At 33.8% G+C, this 25,148-nt stretch overlaps 1 protein-coding gene across 5 annotated transcripts in view; it reads left to right on the forward strand.

The window, feature by feature from the left end:
- The window catches only part of LOC105086820 (uncharacterized), a 380,981-nt gene that overhangs the window by 100,154 nt on the left and 255,679 nt on the right, over positions 1-25,148 (forward strand). For 4 of the 5 annotated variants that reach the window (XM_064496518.1, XM_064496510.1, XM_064496521.1 and 1 more), the window contains exons 3-4: positions 1,297-1,493; positions 14,294-14,342. In XM_064496518.1, coding sequence (XP_064352588.1) covers positions 1,297-1,493; positions 14,294-14,301 — 205 coding nt within the window. In that variant the 3' untranslated portion in view covers positions 14,302-14,342. Of the gene's footprint in view, positions 1-1,296; positions 1,660-14,293; positions 14,343-25,148 lie in introns of those variants that run through there. The other variant, XM_031457968.2, reaches the window with a different exon arrangement.

Raw genomic sequence — 25,148 nt, forward strand, 5'->3', positions numbered from 1 at the left:
ACACACAAAATAACCACCACCCAGCTGAAGAGAAATAGGTTTTCTGCCTTTGGCCTGTCCTTATATGTTAATAAAATCAGCTCATACATTCTGCCACCAAATTCAGCTTGGAAGTAATCCTCTGCTACTTAAGGCTGGATGAAAAGAGTACTCATTGTGAGTTATGTTTCATCTGTCACAATAACCTTCTTTATTCTGTTCTGGACCTCCCCTTTTCCTGTGGCAATTAGAGAAAATAGGTATGCCCTGAAGTATGAGATAGTGATTTCTTAAAACAAAACCAAACCAAATAAAAACTGATACACACAGACAATGCTTGCCAAGCAGTATACTGAAGATAAGCATGTGAGGCATTCTGAAGTGATTCTGATTTTTTAAGGACTCAGTAAAAAGAATGCATTTTAGAATTAGCAGGTGGGGTAGTTGCCATCGGTTATTGCTAATATCAGCTATTGATGAAAAGCAGTAAATTACGATTGTACTAAAAATGAAATGTCAACAACGTAGTTCCATATTGTATACTTTCTAATGAAATCATGCTATAAGATGCATATTATAAATACGTGGAATATATTTAACATGTCAAATCAGAGTAATAAAGTTACGTCTCTTTAAGTATATCTCAATACTTCAGACTAACATTTCCCCAAATTCTTAGAAGGGGAAAAACAAAGAAAATATTTTCCCTTAACAGAACTTATCAAACATTTTGTTTAACTTAAAGTCAATCTGATTATTTGAATTACTTACTCTTACAAATCACTGAAATTACCTTGAGGCCGTTCAAGTTCACCTTTCTGGAATTAAATCTGTTAAATGATAGGCATCATCTAATCATCTTCTTAAAAAGATACCTCAACTTTTTGGCTTAGCAGGATACAGTTATACCACTTCTAGTTACAAATGAGTTAAGCTAGAAGATCTTAAAAAGCTGCAAAAGGAAAAAAAAAAAGGAAACAGTTGACAGAAAAGAAAATGTTCCTTCTAGTACCAAAAGCAAGTCACTGCTGATGAAGTAATGCAAATGGCCATCGTAACAGTTGGATAAAATAAAAGCACATAAATAATTTAAGCTAACACGAGATTCATAAATTCTGAAGAAAAAAATTCTTGAGACGAAAAGGAAAACCTTTTGGCCCATCGCACAGGTTGGGCACAAAAGTGCTTGCTAAGCTATCTATTTCACACATGCAACGACAGAAGGTTCGATATTCATTCGATCGATGAGTGAAAAGGCACAATGGCAAAATCAGACAGACTTCTTTTCAAATACAGATCTCCAATGTCCCCCTACAGTCTACAGATGCACGGCTGGTGGTGTGGCTCAGACGGAGCAAGGGTTACATCAAGGCTGTTCTCTGGACCGTGCAAACAGTCTAGACCAATGACCTGCAGCATCGTGCCCTTTGAAGAAGAGGCAAGTTCGGTCATGATGAAGAAAAATCAAGGCGTACCCCTTTTAACAATAGGGAGCAGCTCGAGGCTGCAAAGAGGTAAGCAGGGGTAAGAAGAAAACGGCATCTGCTTCCATGGTTACAGGCCAACTATGAGAACCTTGCTTTTCAAGGGAGTCTGTTCTCAGGCTCCCTCACGGGGTATGTCATGCATTATAAGCAAAGGCAGGTTCAGCTGAAATCCGCATAGTTATTTCAGAGTAAAATGATACAGAGCACATGGCTGGCAGGGAAAAAAAAAAGTCACATGACTATTAAGAACTAGACTTGGGCTATTTCAGAATAGAATTTTTTTTCTTATACCAGTCTAAATAAAGACAGTAAATTTGTATAAAACAAACAGAGATGATCAACATGATTTTCATTTCTTAAGCTCTTATGTGATCAGAGGTCAGGGGTCAAGATAATATCCCCTGCCCCATGGCAGGACCATACAGCTATTGTTAATATAACTTTATGATGAATATCATTTAAAAATATTTCCATTTTTTTTGCCAGACCATAACATAGAATATATATTCTTGTGAATGTTTCTCTCTCTGATCTGATTCTCTTTGATTTCCTGCCCTGGATCTTCCCATGTTTGTGTTCATTTCCGTGGTTAGAGCTCATGAAGAGAGCTAGGCGGTTTGGTGAGAAACTTCCTTGGTGTGGAAGTGAAAGCTAAGAAAGTGTGGGCTTTCCTCTGCCTTCTGAAATATACGTATAGTGGATTCAAATCTGTGTCAAACCATTAGCCTCTGATACTAATTCTGTCTCTAATTCATGCAATTATATTTTATTCATTATTTGGTACATCAGTGAGTCTATATATTCAAATATAAAAGTTTCTTTTTTGTTTTCCATGTGATGTTTAGTTGTTACAGTTAAATTTTGTGATATGATTTAACACTAGTAGCTAACGCTATTTGAATAAAAATTTGACAAATATAAAATGCAGCGTATTCTTTAATATTAAGGATCAGTCTAATAACTGCATAAAATGCAGACATGAATAATTAACACAGATGAAGTGTTCCTCTAATAATGTACCATAACCGAATATTAGAAGTGCTCATATCTGGTTTTCTTCCACTGATGTACAATTAACTCTAGATGGTCCATGCAGTTTATCCTTTGAGCAATTTTTGTCTGCAAGTGTATTATTAAAATTAGGAAATGAAAAATGAAAGAAGGCTCCAAAGGGCAAGGCATAAAACAACTTCCACTGAATTTATTTTTTAAGAAGCTCTGTATGTTACTATAAATGAGCACCATATGGTCTTGTTGTATGTAGATATTCATTTCAAATACTTACCTTGAAGGAAAATTACCTCGTAGTTTTACAAGAGCAATTAAGTACTGGTAACCAAGATAGCAACAATTTTGTGCTCTCAGTAGAGAAATCAGAAGGAAATTTTCTGATGCATACTTCCATACTGCGTTTTGAGCTAGGTTCATGGCTAAATATATGTGTGTGGTTCTGTTTCTTTTAATGGAAGGAGATGTTAATTTCTATGCTTGTATGGCGAGGAAAGCATATAGAGCAAAAAACGAACTACTGAAGTGTTATTATTTTAGTATACAATAATCCATGCACTATTATAAGCAATGGACTTACTATCTTCAAGCAGTCGTGTTCTAGTTTCTTTAAATAATTTATGTACTGCTAAGATAATTCAGCATCGGAGTTTCTTTGATGAAACAGCAGATCATACTTGCTGCCAGAGGTCAAGTGCCAGTTATTTCTTCTGTGGAAAATCTACCTCTCAGTTCTCCAAAGGAAAACAAAACAAAAGCAAATGCACTCAAGTTTAAGTATTGCATGATAATCTGTGGGTTGTGGTTAAAGGAAAAAGAGGCTTTTATGTGAAATCTGTTGCAAAATAGCTGGATTCTTGAGTTTCTTCTTTTTTTTTTTTCTAGTTAACATTTAACCATTAGTCTTGATCTTTTGTTTTTCAAAACATACTCAATTTTATGAATATTTATATCTGAACATAAATTACACTAACTTGCCACGTGGATGTATATAAACTTGGAGAAATTATCATATTCAGATTGATAGTTATTAAAAGGTTATTATTTGAACACATTAATATGCAGATAGACATTTAATATTGAGTATCTAGGGGGGGAAATGACAGCTTCTTTCCTTAAGAAAGATTCTCCCTGAGATATTAAGTACCTGAGAATTATGTCCATATTACACGTAGTTTGCAATAAAAACTCCACTCAGATAACAAGATGTGTTAGATTTAACATTCCTCAGAATTAAACTTTAAGATAATTAGTATATTTTGCCCTCCCCACAGAAAACCAAAAAAAAGAAGAACTAAAATTGGCCTTGTGTAATGAAGATTTATTCATATAAGTGAGATAAAAAGACTAAAATTTTCATTGCCACACTGTCTGATAGTGCTTTGAATATAGTAGATGCTCAGTAAAATCTCTCTCTGGTAAATGAATAAACCTGTAATTGCACCAAAGACAATTATCTAAATATAGTTCAATCCCATGAAATACAGGACAGAATTTTTCTCCTTACTTGTGTATCTTTATTTACCTTTTTTTCTTATGACCTTTCTATACAAATGAGTACTTTTTGTCAGTAATCTGGGATTACCGAAAGCCTATACTATGTGTCCTGTGAGACTAGAAGTATGTAACCAGAGCCACATTTCCCAAATGTGATTCTATGAAACATTATTATTCTGAAAGATGTTACTAGATGTTCTGGGACAGAAAAAAAATTCAGGAGTTAAATAAATATGAGAGGGATGCTATATTAAACAATGTTAAACAGATTTCTCATATGAAATAATTTTTAAAGGGCTTTCAAAAAACTAATGTACATAGTGTATCCCCAAAAGGGATATATACTTGACACCGCTTTCCAAAGTTACTTCATCAATTTTCATAAAATACTTATTAGCTTATATGTATGTATGTGTTTATCAACTTTTTTCATAAAATACTTGTTAACTTAATGTGACCTGATTTCAAGGATGTGCTGTAGCTGGCGAAAATCAGCTTGAATGAGGTGATTGTGACTATTCATTCCTAAACTCCATTTTTAAGAGACATCATTTTCTTGCTTGAAATCAGCCATGCCAGAAGTATTTGCACCATAGAAAACAGCAAATGCTACAAATCAAAGCTTGCTTTCCTTTTTTCAGAATCAGTTATTAAACATTTACCAGCACACCATTATCTAATTTTCTCTCTCAATCCATCTTTGTAGGTAAGTTATGACCACTAACAGGTCAGTAATTTCAGAAGTTTTCTATTTATCAACCTGTCTAAAATACAGAAGTATTTATGTCAGTTATGAAGATTAGACAAAAAAGAGAGGGGCATCCATGGAAAATAATAGACCCTTTAATTTTTCTTTAAATATTTATCTTTTACATCAGGAATTAGTATAGTCTGTCTTCCTGACTTTATCTAATTTGCCTGAAGAAACATCTATATTTATTCTTTTATCCTTTTTCTAACAAAATATTTATATACTCTGATATATAATTGTCTGTTCATTTCTAAGTGAGTTCCTGACAACAGTTTTCTGAAAATTGCCAGACGGCTTTTAAATGTGTCTCTAACTCAGATTGGCTTCACTATCGTTGAACTTTTATAAAACTGAGATGAGGTATCATGAAGTAATTTATACTTTTGTCCTGCAAATCATTTAATTTCTGGCATTTTTTCAGAAGTATTAGCCTACTTGACCTCTTGGGTGGGATTATTAGGAAGAAGCAAAAATGGAAAACCTGTGAGTGGAGAAATACACATTGTTTTACAGACAAGCCACTTAATTCCCATTTGACCTTTTACCAATTAAACTACTGTGGGTAGGCTATAGCTAAAATCTTTAAATATAAGTAATCAGTATAGATATTTGTCTAAATAATAAATGACTTAAAATCATAAGTGAATATGTTTTGACCTTATTGCTTGAAGAAATGTGTTCTGTGGTGGCATATTTTGACGAGTCTCTGGGACCTACTTTGTGACAATGAGTAGGATGATTTATAGTATGGTTCTACTTCACCTTCCCAATCACATGCACCCAAACACTATACACTTCAGTTTATATGGCTCCCAAATTAGTTAATTAATCTGAGTGTCTATTTTTGGCCTTAATATTGTGCCATTCATTGGGAATTTAAACATGATTAATACTTGATCTCAGCCCTAACAGAAAGCAACTTAAATACACTGGTATCATGAGAGAAAACCACCTGAATACAACTCTGTCTACTTTAAGTCTAATACACATCTATATCATGAATGCCAAGAATTCTACAAGTTTAATTCCAGAATCTCATATACTTTCTGGGTTCTACTCTCATCACATAAAATGTGTTGGTGCATTGCAGAGAGAGAGCTTCATACTCACAAATACAGTAATGAACAGTACAGCCAACATGGCCAGGACACGATTCTCAATACTGACCTAAATAAAGAGTAAGTGGAAACAGACGAATCGCAGAAACCAGCTGTCCATCCTATTTATGAAAACAAAGACGCTGTTCACCATTATCATAAGATAAACCTCATTATCATATGATATCATTATCATAAGGTATCAGGTATTCAATTTAGACAATATTGTGTGTGTATGAAAGGAAATATGTGCTGAATACTAATTGAATGTTTCTTGCAGTTGGAAAAAATTATTTGAATAAACTGATATTACACTGCTGAGAAATCATAAGCCAATCAAAAGTTTTGAAAAGCTTGACTTTGTCATCATATCAACCATACTGGACATAACACACAATTTTAGCACTAGAAAATCCTCTTCCCTACGCCATATAACCTGGAACTCTCCTTTCCTTCAACCAGTACTTCACAATTTTGAAAAAACATTAAAGCAGAATATTTACACATGGGAGGTTTTCAAAGGACTTACTTAATATAAGGTATTTAATAAAAATACTTTTGGTTTTTGACAGATAATTTCTAAGCACTATTTACAAATTTATAAGCACTGTCATCTTTCAATTTTAGAAGGAAAAATTGTCCTTTTATATGTTTTATAAGACACTATCTTGCCTTCCATAGCACAAAATTGTTCTTTAAAAATTTCTATCTGAAACATTTAATTCATCTCTCTGGTCCTAGCTCAACTATCCTCCCTTTTGTAAGTATTTCTCTTCTTTCTGGAACATCTTTGCTCCCCACCTTTCCCTCCTTCTTGTCCATTTACTTTTTCTTCCCTTCTGTTCCCTTTATATTTTTATTGAGGTAAAAAAAATAGATGGCAATAGGAAATTTTTAAAATATATGCAGAATTCCTCACATTCTAAAGCTGTAGTAACTGAGTATGAAACTCGGCTCTGAACTTTCAACCATTTTTAAAAAATGACTTATTTATCTCTGTATTAAAAAATGCAAAATAAAATAACCTCTCACCCTTCTGAAAGGGGAAATGAACTTCCTGCTCTTGTCCATTCCTTTCTCTGAGGCGTAAAAGGTACATGTTTTATTACAAGCCATATTTAGATTCCATTATTTCCTTGCTTTCCAAAAATTTTTATTTTTATTACTAACACAAGGTCACCAAAAGCAAGTTCCCTTAATTAGCATGTCACAACCTTCATATTTTTGTTAAGCATCAAATCCATTCTACTCAGCTATTGAGTGTGTATGTGTGTGTAAAACCCCCAGATGTTAACATGTGTTGAAATAGTCATCTTTCAATACCTTGTTGTTACAGATGGTGGCCAACTATTGTGTTTGCTATATTAGTTTGTTTTCCCTTTAGTATGCTTTTTTCTCAAAGACATGATAGAATCCCTAATATGCCCAATAGACTGCTCAGACTTGTGTTAATTAAAAAGAGACATCCTTTAAATATATATATATTTTTAAGAGACACATTCATGGACCTAAACTATATTCCTTTTTAATTTTATTTATTATAATATTGAGTATTATTTATAATAATTAATAATAATTTCTTTTTCTACAACGGTAGCATTTCTATATGACAGTTCTTCTATTGTGAGATATATATATATATAAATGTAAACTACATCATGCTATTTATGTCTATGATGGCAGACAGATTTATATTCAATTTTATAACAGGAAAGCAGTTAACTTAAAGATTACTTCAGATCACGTGGGGATGTGGTTAATATTCAGATTCTGATTCAGGTGTCTGGGATGGAGTCTGAAATTTTGCATTTCTAACAAAACCCTAGAGGGTGCAATGCTCTGTTCTGTGGAGCATAGTTAGAATGCACTCAGTGAGTTAGAGGACTCCTAACAAGGACTTCTAGTTTTGACTCTGCCCCTGATTCTGATCTTAACCCAGAGACTTATTCTTTTGATCTTACTCCTTATTTATAAAATGGGTGGAATCATGTTTCTCTTGCCTCTTTATGAAATTGTTCTGTGGTTCAAATTAAATCAATTAACAGAGTGCTTTATAACAAAAGAGCACAGGAGGAGACAATACAGATAGATATTTTCTCTTGTCCTTTAAATAGTATATTTTAAACCAGTAACCTAATTTCTGTTGATGTCTGCTTATTTGGCTTGAAATGATGGCAGTTTTAAGGTTATCTTTTAACAATTCTTTGTCCTCACATATCCTCCTCTTTTTGTTTATTCACTCATTTATTCTTCCAGTAAGTATTTATTATTTACTGTGCACCATATATTGTGCAAACTTCTGAAGATACAGTTGATTCTTTCCACTTCTACTTTTCTTTATTCTCGCAAATAATTTTATTTATTGATTTCAGTCTATAGTCTGTTTCTCTCTTTTCTTTCTTTCTCCCATTCAGGATAGAATGTTGAAATGATTCATCTGAAGGTTGTATTTTTTTCTCTTTGAATCAGTTTTACCCAGTTCAACAAATATTTGTTAGTTCTCCACTATGTGGTAGATTCTCTGCAAAAGGAATATAAAAGTGAAGAAGTTACAGAAGAGACAGTCTTTTATCAAACCATTTGTATTGTACTTGGGGAATGGAATATTTAACAGTTCCTCAAATCACTATAGTACAAGGCAGGATGCGACTAGCGTCATCAGACTTTGAAGAAGGCTATGTGAAAGGTGAAAACCACAGCTAATTTGAGGGTTTGTGAAGTCTTCTCAAAGATGACTTAATTGTGACAGAAGGAGATGAGAGGAAGCAAAGGGTAGATATTGCAGGTGGAGCAAATCATACCTTCTCCTCACTTTTGTTCATGTTGAATGACTTGAACAAATAATCTGAAATGGGCAAAAATTTCTCAAAATACTTTTTTAAGGTATGTATGAGGTAAAACTGGAGATTCTCAAAGAAGTCACACTGTGATGGCCCTGAATGCTAGCTATCAGAGTCTGTACTTAGTCTAGGGGGCAGTAAGGAGTCTTTGAAAGTTAATGTTACTGTTGGATTTCCTGCCATGTGTTCAGAGTCAACCTTTAATTCAAGTGTGTGGAATTTAAACTCAAATCAGTTGTATGAACTGAGTTCACACAGAGCAGATTGGCAACCTCCAGGTAATCTTTCACCAGTTTTCATCAAAGCAGCATAGCATTGTGGTCACAGGTACTGGGCTATGGGAGGATACCTGGCTGCTGGGTAAGCCTCGTTCACTAACTTGCTGGTCTGTTGACCTTAGATAAGGCATTCACCTCTGTAAGTCTTATACTCAATGTTGGGAATGATACATTTCGCCTATTTTCAGAGGTCTTTCATGGTGAGAGATAAATACAGTACATAAATTTGAAAACGTTAACTTTGAAAGTATAAAGGTCCATACAAATATAAGAATTCCCCTTTGAATTTTTTCTCTTCCTCCTCATCCCTCTTTGGGGAGGAGTATTGGAAGGGGTGTTCCAGTCTGCCTCCTCTTCTGTCTCCTTTGAATGAAATATCATCTTTTTTTACTCCATTGTTTTAGGACTCACTATGCACTTGTTGAGAACACATCTAAAAATTGTCTTGTCTTACCCATTCTTTTTTAAAACCCTAAAATCATCCAAAGCTGCTTTTCTCTTTTATCCTGTAATGAACTTTTATGCATGTGCAGACTGTACTAATTGCATTATCATTCTGACCTTAGCTTAAATATCACCTCTTGAGATATTCACCACTGACTGGTCGCCACACCCCACCCCCATAGGGTCACTCACCATCCTTTATTTGCTTTATGGCGCTTTTCATTACCTTAAATTACTTTCTTCGTGTATTTGCTTGTATATCGTGTGTCTCTTTAGTCAATAAGATTTTATTAGTTCATTATGTGACATGACAGTGTGATAGGAACTGGTGATAGGAACATAGAAACTGAGCCAAGGTGTATGTCCTTAAGGAGACAGACAGTAATAAATATTGACAACAATAATATCTATCTATACGTATAAATGCCAGGTGGTTAAAAAGAAGAATGTGCTATAAAGAATAGAGCAAGCAGAAGGGTTAGAGAGGAAAAGTTGTTCTGCCATTTTATGTCACATATTCAGGGCAGGGCCCCTGATTAGGTGCTACTTATTCAAAGACCAGACGGAAGTAAGGGAGGGAGATGAGAAGATGTGTCAGCAAAAGGTGTTCCAGGCACCTTGGAAAGTGCTTTGTTTGTCTCTCTCTCACTATTCCTTCCTTTCCTTTCTTCCTTCCTCCTTCCTTCCTTCCTTCCTTTCTTTTTTCTTTCTTTCTCCTTCCTTCCTTCTTCTTCCTTCCCTCTTTTCTTCCTCTTCCTGCTGCTTTCTTCCTCCTTCTCTTTCCTTTCTTCCTTGCTTCTTTTCTCCCTTTCCTTCCTCCTTTTCTTCACCCTTTCCTCCTTCCGTCTTTTTTACTCTCTTCCTTCTTTTCCTTGTTTTAGTTCTTTCTCTCCTTCCTTCCTTCTTTCCCCTTTTTTATAACACAATAACTATTTATCTATTGTTTATAAATACATAATTGATAATCGTGTCCCAAAAGATCTCTGAGGAGACAATTTGAAGATCCTTGCCACAGTCCAGGTGAGAGGTGATGGTGGCTTAGACCAGGGTGGTAGTGAAGGAGGAGACAGTAAGTGGTCAGATTCTGGTAGCAATCTTCAGAGGAAGCACTGACAAACACTTTGTTGAATGATTGAGAAAATGATACATCAAGGATGCCTTCTAGGTTTTTAACTTGGCAAATTGAAAGTATAGCTGCCATTGATTGAATTGGAAATGGTTTCAAGAGGAACAGTTTTGGGAGTGAGTGTCAAATGTTTGGTTTTGGAAATTTAAGATTGAGATGTTTATTAGGTTTATCCAAATGGAAATGTCTTACAGAAAGTTGGATATTTGAGTCTGGCACTCAGGAAAGCAGTCTGGATTAGAGAGATCAATTTGAGTATTATCTATAAAGAGAATATAGACTCCTGTTCTTCATAATCTAAATGGGCACTGATTACATACCGGTTGTTCAAGTTTTTCACGCAGAGTAGAAAAGCAACGTCCTCACATCGCTATCGCATCTTGTTGAGACTGCAGAGTCAGATGTTCTCTTGGGACATTTTTTTAATAATATAATTTCAGTAAGAAAAATTTGCCATGAATTGATCAAAGCCCTACTTGCTCTTTCCCCAATTCAATTTCATACTTTGGCTTCTTGCTTCTTGGAACCAATCAGTTAGTCATCACTTCTTGAAATCTGATTCCAGGACCGAGAACTGCCTGCACCAGAACTAAATTGGTGTATTGTAAAATGTAGAATCCTGCCTTCAGATACTAAATCATAATACTAGTCTAGGGGCCCAGGAATCTGCATTGTTAGTGGTATGCACATGAAGATTTAGCCACTCATACTACAGCGGATAAGTATAAGTATAGTATATCTTTCTAATCTTTTCTTAGAGTCTCCCACTTCAAAACCGTTTTTAAATCCTTGTTAAATGATTGTTTATATTGTTTAGTTAAACCTGCCTACTAATATTCTAGGTTGCTTAGATTAGAATTGAGTTGATTTCTGTCATAAAGGTTTAAATCATTAGTTAAATAATAGCAAAGCCAAATTTAATTAGTCCGGTTTTTCCTTTCAAAAAGTGTAATTTTAGGATATATTGTGGCTTTGGGAAATACTGTTCAAACAGGAAAACTTTGTTTCAATTGTAAATATTGAATTGCTGTGCTACTTTTTAAAGTTTGCTAAATATTTCTGATCCCCTCCCTGTGCTAGGCACATAATAGAATTATTTTGCATTTCCTAGACCTCTTGTGATTTACGTGGGGCCAGAAAAGGCATTGAGGCCAATAAGTATTGTGCTTGGGGCCAGAACATTTAATTGCCAGTGTTCCTTCATCTTTCTTGTATCTTTCCCTGTTCTTGGATGGAATCTGCCCTGTTTTCCTACTTACCTGAGTTATTGCCAACCTGCAATAACGCTAAGTGTGAATTAGAAATCAGCTTTGCAATTTTAAGCCACTAGGATGGGAATTGGTTTTTACTGCAGCACAATTTACTTCAACTAGCAAGACTAAGTTACTTGAACCTTTGTTATCTCCCCTTCAGTAGGCTGATATCATGAATCGACCTAAGCTAATTTGATCTTACAACTTTGCTACGAGGTAGTTTGTTTAAAAAACAAACAAAACAAAAGCAAAACTTACAGAGCCATTTTCTGCAAATGTATACACTTTTATTAACAATCAGGTAGGAAATCTGTCAAATAGCACATTCCAAAAATCTGGGGTGGTTTCTGTTCTTTTGTCCTTTTCAGCATGTCATCCAGCACACAGGAAAATTTCACTGCTGGGCAACACAGCATATTCTGGGGGCAGGAGAATGAGTCATGTAATAGTACCAGGTGAAGGAGCTGCCTTCTAAGTAAAGGGGTGGGTAAGAAATTAAATAGAATTCTACAGCTAGGGTGTCAGAGATGTCAGCCTGTTGTCCTTCAACTGAGACTCTTATGCTTCGTTCACATGGTGGGGATATGATTGCCCAGTATTTCTAGCCAGTCACACATCTTGATCACCATTGTCTCACCAATGAAAAATTGTCACAGCCCTTTGTAAATTACCAGCCCCCCACATATAGTCACAGAGCAGTATTTGGAGATTCGTAGCATTTGTCACAGCTAACCCTGGGAGTGCAAACTACTGATCAGAAACCTCAAATCTTAACCAACTTAGGGAGTGATTTCCTGACCAGAATTCTTCAAATCTTAACTAATTTTTTTTTAAGTTTGTAAATTAACGGTAAACTAATGTACTTCATACCATACTTACTGGAGCATTTTAAAGTAAATTAACAGGCACTAACACAATCAATTATGGATTTTAGTTTTTTTCCCCTTATGTTCTACTAGGAGTACAAAAAATAAATAAATAAAACTGAGTAGGAGTTTACTGTATTTTACTTAACAAATATAGATGTATTACTACTTGATTTTTAATAGTTTACTTTAGATTTTTTTCTAAATGTTTCTGTTATTTATTTTGGTACTAAATAGATCAAGAATTATTTGTAGTTATTTAAACCAAAAATATGTAATTAAACTGCTTACATATTGTGTAATGTTTTTAAAACAAAAAAGACTACACTGAGTTAAAATGAAAATCTTGAAACATTGGGTTAGAAGTTTAGATTCTGCTCTCCTCTTTCTGCATATTCATGGTCTGGAAAGAAGACTAGACTTCCTTAATGTTTTAGTTTCCAAATATTTTGCCAACTATGAATGAACTAGGTCAAAGGAGGAAAACATTCTTTCTACAGCCTACATGAGTATTCTGCTATTTGAAAAACTGGACTAGCCCGTTAATCATGTTGTTAATATTGTAGACTCTCACTGAGTTGAAATATAGCTTGTAAAACCTCATCAGTAAGCATATGTTTTCCAAAATCTTCACCTCATTTTAAATTATTTTAGTTACTGCTATGGATGAATAATTTCTGAATGCTTATGACAGCAAATAATATTGGTAAGGAAATTAATTGTAAAGAGAGCATATAAAATGATTTATTTTAAAATGTTGCTAAAATATAGCATTTTAGATATTAAAAATTTAGACATTAGACTTATTTTTGATGATATATTTTAATATTAACCTTTAAAAATGTATTTAAAAAGTAAAATTCTAATAATAACCCTGTGATTCAAAAACTTTTTTATATGAAATTCGAAATATTAAAGCAATTAATTGGTGGAGTTTTGTAGGTTTACCCGTATGACAGTCTTTTGTCTATAAAATGTTTGTGGTATTTTGTAAACAACTGTAACGATCAAACAGCAACAACACAATTTGACTTCAAAGTCAATTTACATAAATTTAACTTTGGACCTGTTTCACATTTTTATTAACTTTAACCACTGTGAATTTTGATGTTTGGAAGTTGTATATTTCCAAATTTAGAAAGCAGACCTACAGTGAATTGGATTGATTACTCCTAGCAATGTATTTTATTGATATTATTGATACTATTATTGTGAAGTAGTTTTTAGGGAATCTGAAAGATAGATTTTATTATAGGGAAGGTGTTTCCAACTGATAGCATGTAATGTGCAATGTTTAAATCTTTTACCCCCCCCCCCATTTTAATGAGAATATTTTGGTTTTAAGATTTTTTTAATAAATGTAAATTGAACACTTTGTATGTTAGTTCATAGAATTTTTTTTTAATTTCAGCTTTATTGAGGTATAAGTGGCATATAAAAATTTAAGACAGTTAAAGTGTACATCCTGGTGATTTGATATGTGGATATATTGTGAACTGATTCCGCCATCTAGTTAGTTAATACATCCTTCATCTTACATATTTGTCTCATATATAACCTTTTTATTTTTATTGTTTTGGTGAGAACAGTTAAATTGTTCTATCCTAGCAAAGTTCATGAAGATTTTTAATGATGACCATGTCTTTATTTATTTATTTTCCTTTCAGGTTATTGATCATTAAAAAGACACTGTAAGGGGATGACTTGCAAATAACAGTAAGTCTTAATTATGTGAAAGACATATTCTAATATTTTGCTGTAACATATCATACCATACGTGGTGATTTTTTTCCCTTCTAATTTTGTATGCTAGTGTAGGGCGCAGAATGTGACCAGAACTCTTAGGCCTCAAAACATATTTTTGTGTGAAGCCAAAATATTTTTAACTAAACTCTGCTAGTCAATAATTTTTGGACTTGGCAAGTTTCAGTACAGTCCTTTTTTGAGAAAAATCAACAGAAGTATTTCCCTTCTAATTCAATATCCTTTTTTTCCCCCTGAAACAGTTTTTCCTTTTGGTGCAAATGCTCATAAACTCAGAATTTTTATAGTAACAATAATATATTCTTTTTTTCTTTTACTGAGCTGAAAGTAATTAATGTTTATGCTGGATTAAGCTTTTGTTGATCAGATATACTTATTAAATCAGATGAAATAGGTATGATAAGAACCCTTTTTTTATTGAGTTAGATGACCCTTGTTAGTAACACACTTACATCTAATATTTATATATTACCATTGCTGTTTCAAACCATGTATCTTAATGCTCCATGTTTATATTAAACTATTTTGCTCAGCCATATGTTTTCTTCTGAAGTGGACATACATCATATGCAATGGACTAGAGGAAATATTTTGCCTTTACTCATGATTCATTAGAATAATTTAAAATATTTGTCTTGGCAAAATTATCAACCAATGCGTTAATAAAGTGTTATTTTAAAGTAACAGATTTACCTCCTCCACTGACATCAAGATATACTTTTTTGTTTATAACATTTCTTGCCCGAAGACAGCTGATACAAAAATATACTTAATAAAGATAGCCTCAAAAATAAAACACAGGAAAACAATGTTAAATTAAAAACAGCCAGTGAATTTAAGTATATGTTATGTGTGTTCACATACAAATACATACACATAGAGATTATATGGGTATGTAATAATATATCATTATGTAATTTATAGATATGTAATTATATGTTATGTAGGTATATAATAATATATAATAGATCTAAATAAATTATATAAATATATATAAGTAAATTGTGTGACTATATGCAAAAATTTAAATCTATATAATTATATAGATATGTAATTGTAAAAGCAATATGTTGCAAAACTCAAAACAGATTTGCTGAAAAGAAGTTGCTAACCCTTTCCCCACCTTGGTCCCCTCCCCGTCTCTGAGGTAGCCTATGTCACAGTTGGTATGTGACTCTCTGCCTCACTCATGTGAGCTTCTATCTTCAGGCCCGGAAAGTGCAGATGCACATTTTTATGTACTTTTTGTGTCAGAAGGGGTTTTTTTTTAATTGTTTATTTTTATAAACAAACTACCAAGAACATTGCTCTTCAGCTTGTTTTTCATAGCTGTCCCTTCAGGATAATATACGTAATATTCCTTATTATGGCAGATGAACTTCTATTTAAAGAAAACAAAAATCTGAATGAGTGCCCTCCTCCTATCACAGCCCCAGGTTAGAAGGCACAGATACTGCCCCGAGCAGCAAATCTCAGTGATGTTTTAAGTCCAGAACAGACGGCCAGATGTAAATGACCCGAGGCCTGAGTTAGAGCAGGATATCAAGATTTAAGAAGTGAACAGTGGTGTCAAATAATGTGAAAAATAAAAATAAAGTTGGGTGGGAGTCTAGGGGGAGGATTTCTTCTATTTTAGGCTGGAGAAGGCTCTTCTGAGTTGGTAGCATCTGAGGAGAGATTTGAAAAAGTGAAGGAGTACCCTTACCACACATTATCTGGGCAAGAGCGTCTCAGCCCAAGGGAAGAGCGAGTTCCCAAGGAGAGAACACTGTTTTTGGAGAGCACTGTCTCCAAGGACAGAGCGCGTATTTGAGCAAGACCAAAGCGGCCAGTATTGGTGGGGGAGAGTCATGTGAGCTCTTGTTGGCTATGTTAAGAATATTGGATTTTTTTCTAAGTCAAATGGGAAGTCATTTTGATCAGAAGTGTGAATTGATTTACATTTTTGAGAATGTACTTTGCTCCGTAAAGAATAACCTGAGAGAAAAGTGGGAAATCAGTTGAACACATAGAGTACTTTGGAAGAGAAAACTGACATCCACTCAGTGCTTTTAAACAGAATGATTTGAATACCATGATGTTTGATTTATACTTTATTTAATATTCCCAGCAGAATAGAATAATATGTGTACAATCTTTAACACTATATTGGCATATAGTAATTTCTATGTAAGTACTGTTATCTTTACTGTTTTGGTCATCATTATCATCACCCTTGGCGTTATCAAAAGGCGTAACAGATGACCTTAGGAAAAATCATAGTACCCTCAAATGTTTTTACAAGTGTAAGCTTCTATTCCTTGCTAAAAATCAAACATAAAAGATTCGGAAGCCTACTACATCCCACATAGAATTGTTTAAAAATAGTATATGTAACATCTAATACTTTATTCATTCTGAAGTTACTTCATAAATTATGATCAAAGTTGAATTTATAAAAATAACAGCTAAAACGAATCTATTTGCATTATTTCTATTTACATTTAAAAAATCAAGTCCTAATCAAGCTTTCCTCCTCTCATTTATATGAAAATTTGGTCTGAAAACCCAAATATGTACATCCATTTTAGGTTGACTCTTTTGAGCACCGGTTAATCCTGAGATAGAACTGTCTCCTGTGTATTGATGTTTTGTACAATTATTTCAACATTCAGCCTAAATTAATACAGATGGCACACACATGCACACAACCTGCATAACATTAGCTGTACTCTTGAAATCCATGTCTTAGCATGTGGAGAGAAGCATATTGACAAAGATAGTATTTTTGTTTCTTTTTCAACTTGTTACTTATTTAGTTTCCTGAGGGCAGCTTTTTAACAAAGGGTTTGTAGAGTACACAGTTTTGTGTGGTTTTAAAATTTTTTGTGAGTAATTTGTTTGTTTTGCTTTTTTGAGTGGGCTTTGTTTTTATTTTTTAAGCCTAGCAGATTGATGAATAGTGCTAATTTTAACTTGAGTTTCAAACACTGATTGATATTTTAAGACATACACCTTTGATATAACATAACAAACAAAAAGCAGACCACTAAGTCGAATAGAGAAATACTAGTGCAGATAAAATATTCCTGTTTTCTAATCTAAGTCTGGCAACGCAGTTTATATACTTTAGAAGCATACTTTGAATATATTCCACATTTCATACATTAAACTAGAAGGAAAACATATGGACCATACAAAATCATAAAAGGTATTAGTAATGCTCAGAAATATAAAATGACTCCCTGAGTATTTGTCTTTTAGTAAACATTTCCAGTTTAATGATATATAAACTTGCATATCTAAAGCCAAATCTGAAATAATCTAATGGTGAAATTCAATCTGGTCTCAGCTAACTTACATATGATTAACTAATAAAAGTTGACACTGAGCTCATTTTGTATTTTAAATATAAAACATATGCTGCAAAAGTTAGTTTGACATATGTCAAACACCTTCAAAATGTATGTATCAATATTTACATAATATTCTTTCATAAATCTTTATGGAATGATGTTGAAATTAAATTACTGGTCTTTAGAAAGTCAGTATGACAACAGCCAAGCAGAATTGAGATCTCAGACATAAAGACATAAGTTCCGGCCTATTTGCCTTTGGCCTAGCACCAAAGTGCCTTCTGAAAGATGTCACCGTCGAAAGCTGTTTGTGTGGCCTTTCCTTCTGCCACCAAGTGAGCATACATAGCTCAGCTGATGTCTAGAAGCTGTTAGATTGTGCAAGCAGAGACAAGTGTTCTGCTTTTGTTGCTAATAGTGTAAATTGCCATTGTGTAATGTCTAGATCTGGCCCTGGAAGAGAGTTTGGTCATCAGTACTCAATCTGGAGTGGGGGGAAAAAAGGACAGAGGAGGGGGTGAGAGAGGGAGACAGAGAGAAAGAAGGCAAAGGCTCAGCTGAGCCCCAGCGGGGAGGATGAATTAGCCTCTGTGCCAGGAAGCGTTAGACTCTGAGTACCCATCTTGTGCTGTGAATACATCCAGTGTCTAAATAGAAGTATTTTTCGTACTACGTAGTACCTTAAAGCAAACCAACTCTAGTCTTCTGGATGGCCAAAGGAACCAAATTTAAAAAGAAAAATAAAATGCCCTGCCTTTGTTAGACTATTCTAGAGACCCCAGGTGGATCTTCACACTGGCTCTTTCCTTAGGAGTTTTCAAGGATGTATTTGACTGGTCTTGTTTCTTGTTCTGTGTGGTTACTTAAAACCTAAGTCCCAGTAGAGGCAGCCTCACCCGGCTAGGAACACGGAAGCAGTCCAGAGCAGTGCTGTGCAAAGTGCTGTCTATTGAGAGGCCCTTCTAAGACCTGTCTGATACCAAACAGAAAGCATATAAGTGTAAAAATCGGCAGTAACCGTTAGAAAATTTTATAAAGATCTGACAGATTAATTTTGTGTCTGTAGACTCAAATAGTAGCATATGCATGTTTTAGTGTTTTTTAATTTAGTTTTTCTAGTTATTCATTTTTATTATCCATGACTGTTCGGGAAAAACAATCCTCTGGCTCTTCACCAGTTTGAGAAGCACTGGGCTAGCACTTTAAGTTTAATATAGGTCATTACAGGACAAGTCCAAACAGTGGTAAAATCTATTGTATTTCTACTCCCTTGAAACATCAAGATTACAAAGAGGTTGCATAATTATATCCCCAAAGGGATTTATGTTTTAATTAATAAACTTCTCCCTTTCTTTAAGATACTTGCTAAATATTTATGTGAAAGCATTCTGAATGCAAGAAGTCATATTTAAATACTAAATAGAATGTCAACAGAATCACATTTATAAAATCCTATTATCACTTTACTGTAAACCCATTCTCTCCTCATTGTTTTTGCTTAGCTTCTATAGTATGGCATTTGCATGTGATGTTTTAAAATATTTATTAGGAAAAAACTTAATAAAATATGAACCTATCAACCCAATATGTGATTTCTCATGAAAATCTTGAATTTCTGCATTTAGAAATTATACACGCATAGTTTTTGATAGAGAAAAAAATAGAAAAGTCTCCTTAAAAACTAGACTAACAAAATGATTTATTGACAGTTATGCTAACAAAGTATCTTATTTTAGCAACTACCTGTCTATTTTCAAACGCTTATCAGCAGAAATTATTCATAATAGCTGATTCTTATAGCTAGGAGTAAGAGATATGCAAACAAGACTGCTTTTAATCTTGGAAAGCAAGCCTAACGAAATTTAAATATAGACATCAATAGAGAAAAGTGTTCTCTAATTTGTCACTAAGTCATTGCTCCCTATATTAAACCCAGCAATTCATGAAACTCTCACACAAAGAGTCATTGTTTGCTGTGCATGTGGCAAGCTGGCGGTTGCTTTATAAAATGTATTATTAAGTTGCCGTTACTGCCATCTAGTGGGAAGAAATGATCCATGGCACTGTGTCACGGATTGTATCTGAAGTCCTAAAGTTCTAGGAGCACAAGGGAAAACCACCTTTTGTGATTTGTGTGTATCCTAAGAAGTGAAGTAGCTGGAAGACACAATCTCATGGATATTGAAACATAATAGGCACCTATTCATTGAATATATTAAAGAGGTTTGTGCAGAGAAACAATGGTGGGAAGGGATGCATGCATCTGTTAAGATTCATTTTGGAACCAAAATAAAATATAAAATATTATTTCTCATTGAACACAGTAAGGAGACCTAAACCAGGGCATGTTTATTACTTGTACATACATTTTCTTTTTATCAGTTGGAATGTAAATTAATTGTTTAGCATATGCTCAATAAGTCTTAAAAATTAAGAAAGTTTAGTTAGTTCTCAAACTTTAAGGTACCTACCAAAGCAACTGGGAATCTTGTTACAATGCAGATTCATACTCTGTCGGCCTGGATTAGGGCCTGAGAGTCTGCATTCCTAACCGCCCTCAGTGATGCTCGTGTTACTGTTTATGATCAGGCTATACTTTGAGTAGTGATAGCCTTTGGGTAGTTTGTCAAAGGGAAAGAGTCCAGAAGTGAAGCCAACCGCCCATAGAGAACACTTCACTGTGTATTACCTTGTTGCAATGTAGTGCAGTAGCTCATTCAACAACCTGAAAAGTCAAATTGCCAAATTCATTTTTGCCTTTGTTGCTTATCTACTATGTATGTAACCTTGGGCAAATGCTTAACATCTCTATGCCTCTGTTTCATCATCTGTTAAATAAAAAGCAGTCATACTACCATCCCATGGTTTCATAAGGAATAAATGAGCTAAAACAAAAATCTTATAATGAGCCATATGAAATTGCCATTTGTATAGATTAAAAACAAGCATCCAACAATTTTATGTAGTTAAACCTAAATGTTGCTTATCTATCTGTTAATCCCAAATTCCCCCCTCCTCATTTGGTAACAAGTTTGTTTTTTATGTCTAAGTCTGTTTCTGTTTTGCATATAGATAGATAAGCAACAGGGACTTACTGTTCAGCACAGGGAATTATATCCAATATCTTGTAATAGCCTATAATGGAATATAACCTGCAAAAAAATAACTGAATTACTATGATGTATACCTGAAATTTAGGCAATATTGTAAATCAACTATACTTTAATTAAAAAAAAACTAAATGTGTAAATTATGCAGCATAATGTCTAGCACCTAGTGGCCCATAAATATTAGTTCGTATCACCAAAAGTGTTACAGGCTACATTTATAGGCATCTGACGATATTCACACCCTAAAACATTTCATTCAATGAGAAAATAACTTTGAAAGTTCCGTAAAAGAACCCTAACATAAATTTGTGAAAGATGTTTCCTTGAGGTTTTATCTAAGGATAAAATAAATAAGAAATTTGTGATTTATTCTGTAAAGAAAGCCAGTTAGGTATGGGAATCAGTAAGAATTGCTCTAGAAAAAGAAATATAGAGATCATTTACTTTGCCTTTGTGTACTGCCTAGAACCGAGCCTAGAATGGAAACTAATGCACTTATTTTTAGAGCATTTTTAGGTTCACAGAAAAATGGGGAAGGTACAGAAATTTCCGGTATGCCCTCTGACCCCACACATGCATAGCCTTCCCCATTTCAAACTTTTTCACCCAAATGGCACGTTTGTTGTAGTGACTACATTGCCACATCATTAGAAAACAAAGTACATTGTTTATATTAGTGTTTATTCTTGGTGGTGTACTTTCTGTCCACCATTATAGTATCAAATAGAATCGTTTCACTACATAAACATTCTCTGTGCTCTGCCTGTTCATTCCTCCCTCTCCCTTAACTCTTGGCAATCATTAATCTCTTTACTACCTTCACAGTGTTGCCTTTTTCAGAACGTCACATATGTAGTGGAGTCATACAGTATGTAGCCTTTTCAGAGGTCCCTTTATACGCAGTAATACACATTCAAGTTTTCTTCTTTTTTTATGATTTGATTGCTCTTTCTTTTTAGCACTGAATAATATTCCATTGCTTGGGTGTACCACAGTTTATACATCTGAGTAATGTATTTTTATTCAGCATCAAAATCATATTACGCAACACATGCATAAAGTGTGAGGAGATAAAAGGGCAAAGATTTAATATTTAATTTAAATTTAATAAGCCTGTTGTGGGGAAAATAGGTCATGAAAATGTCTATTATTAAGCAAATTATATTTTATGTATTTGAATCCTCTGTCATGTCTTTCTTATGCTATATTTTTGCATAATTTAATACACTATGTTACATTCCTTAATTGCATGCTGAATTGTAACAATATGTGATAAATTATTTATAAGGTTTGCTCCAAAAATAAAAGTTTTTAGCATTCTGACTGGATACAAAGACAATAACTTTCATCCATTTGGATGAAAAACAGTTCTGCTTTCTTTTGAGCAAAATTATTGTCTTTGCTTATATGAATAGATATTTCCAAATTTTGATACTCAGGTTTTAAGCTTGGCCTGAAGTGTATTTATTTTTACTTTTATGAAGTATATGGTGAACTGCAGAGAAGCATGTAAAGAATTACAAAAATCTAAAATTTTAAATTATGGATCAGAGTCAGAGGAAGATGTTATTAACTTAAACTGATGTTAACAGGTATTTATTTATATATTACTATCAAGTGAAAGATAACATTTTAATTTTCTTTCTGAAAATTCCTCTTTTCTCTAAAATTTGAGAACTTGAAATCTTTTCTATATTTTAATGTATATCAAAGATTTAAACCAGTTTTATAATGAAAGTAATTTCTGTTACCATGGAGTTTAAAGACTAATGTTCCAAGTTGCAAAGGCAGTGGCAAGAAGAATGTAAACCAGTATAATCTGTTCAGTGTGGGCAGTCTAATGCAGTTAAAGAATAAAATTATTATACTGTATTTATTGGATGGTGAAATTCAAACTGATGGTATATAAAAGGATCAGAGAATTACTGAATTCTATTCTCCAAAGATGCAATACCAATATTCTGTTGTAGAAAAAAAAAAAGCCTAATATTCTGCCTACAAACACAAAAGAATTGAAAGCAGGAACTTGGACAGGTATTAGTTTACATGTGTTCACAGCAGCATTATTCACAATAGCCAAAAGGTGGAAACAACCCAAATGTTCATCACTGAATGTGGGGAAAAACAAAATGCAGTCTACAAATACGCTGGAATAGGCTTAGAAAGCACTAAAACTCTGACACATAGATGATCCTTGAAGAAATTATGCTAAGTGAAATAGCTAGACCCAGAAGTGCAGATATTGCATGATTCCAATTGCCTGAGGTACCTAGAATAGTCAAATACATAAATAGAAGACAGGAAGTAGAACAGTGGTTACTAGTGGCTGGAGGAATGGGGAAATGGGGAGTTACTGTTTAATGGCTACAGAATTTCAGTTTGGAATTATGAAAAAGTTCTGGAGAGAGTACAGTAGTGATGGTTGCACAACAATGTGAGTGTACTTCATGCCACTGAACTGTGTATGTAACACAACAAATTCTACATTATGTATATTTTAGCGCAATAAAAACATTCTAGAAAAGACTAACAAACTCCCAGGCATCGTAAAACATAAAAGTATTTTTAAGGAACCATACAATTAATCAAAAAACAAAAATAATTAGTCTATTCTCGTACTTGCTTGCCACATATTAAGAAATTTTTTTAAAAAGCAAGTGATTTGATGAACATACTGTTAGCTTTATCCACAAAGGTCCACACTCTTCAGTCTGATAGGGTAAAGAATTACAGTGAATATAATCACACACCCTCCAATATGTGGAAAGTAAGGCAAGTGAGCATCTCTGTGCATCCCCTCAGGCAATGTTAATTAGCACTCAGGGTCTTAGTGTCTCTTTATAAAAATGGTAGTTGTGGGGAATATAGGAGAATTAAAGGCACCTATCACTATCTTAGACACAGAGTAAGTTCTCAGTGATGGCTGGTTATTATCAGTTTTTGTTGTGATTGTTGTTGTTGCTGGAGCTTTCAAGATACAGAGATATAAATTTGATACAAATAACAGAAAGTTCAATTAAATACTGTACTATAAACATGTGAACTATGGAGTCATAAAAATGAGCTTCAAGACCAAAATACAAATATGGTAAAATAGATTAGACACAGCTGTAAGTGCTAGAGGGTCACACCTTCCCTTGGCCCCTCAAGTACTATCAGAGGAGAATTAATATCACCAAATAATCTATGCAGGCATTTTCAGCTTACTAAGCACTTTCATATGTGACTTCATTTCATCTTCACATCAACCCCTCCAAAATTCCTATGACAAAATTTTAAAAATTCCTAAAGCAGAGATTGTGACTGACAAAGTCACAGAGTAATGACACTAGGTCCAAGTCTAGCCTCTTTCTTTATGCCCTGCTGTGTATCGTAGAGATCCTGGATCAAGTATTGGAAATCTTGTGTTTTCGTCACACTGGATTCTTACTTCATGAGTTCATTCAAGAAAAAAAAAAATGGTGACAAAGAATTCAGTAATTTACAACTCACAGTTTCTTCAGACAGAAATTCTTGGACATAGGTGCTCAAATCAATTGATCGTCATACTTCTCTTTAGCAGCCTCAGTTTTGACAACCCTAAGGGGCAGATACTCTAAATTTCACAGGAATTTAGATAGGATAATCTTATCCCTAAATCTTAAAAGAGTGTCAGGAATAAAGCTCGTAGCAAGAGTTGAACTGCAAGGCTCTTCCGGTGCTACCGTGGAGAGACTTAACCATGCTTACACAATTTTGAATATCCCCTTTTAAAATTTTTTCTATACATATATATTTTTTCCTCATATAAATTTGTTTATGTAGTACATTCATTGCCTACCTTCTTATTCCAACTGCATAAATTTTAGTAGATTTTCTTTTGTTTCCATTGCTTTATGGAGGTACAGGCAGATTTTCACTATCATGGCTCCTTCTAAAATTATGCATGTTTGGTCAGTGCCCTGGGCTAAAACTGATCATCAGCATTACTGCATTCTAGAAAATAAACTGGTTTGATTTTATGTGGAAACATTGTATAACTGGATTGCCATGTTAATATAACATGCTAGTGAGTGATGGTTTAAAGACCCCATTTGTTTTATACAGTTTATTATATTTTGTTTTCATACTTCATTATAGGGTTAGAATTTTTTTTTTAGTATTGGTGTACAGAGGGCCTGTCATTTGTTTTATTAATTGCTACATGCCACTTGAAAGTTTATTAGTCCCCCAAAGAAAATGGCAACTACATTCTTTAAAAAGACCTGTGTAAAACCCAAATGACTTAACTTGCTTTTAGAATACTATATTTTCTAGATCGATGGTGTGAAAAA

Source organism: Camelus dromedarius, chromosome 2, assembly GCF_036321535.1.
Source record: "Camelus dromedarius isolate mCamDro1 chromosome 2, mCamDro1.pat, whole genome shotgun sequence".
Lineage (NCBI taxonomy): Eukaryota > Metazoa > Chordata > Mammalia > Artiodactyla > Camelidae > Camelus > Camelus dromedarius.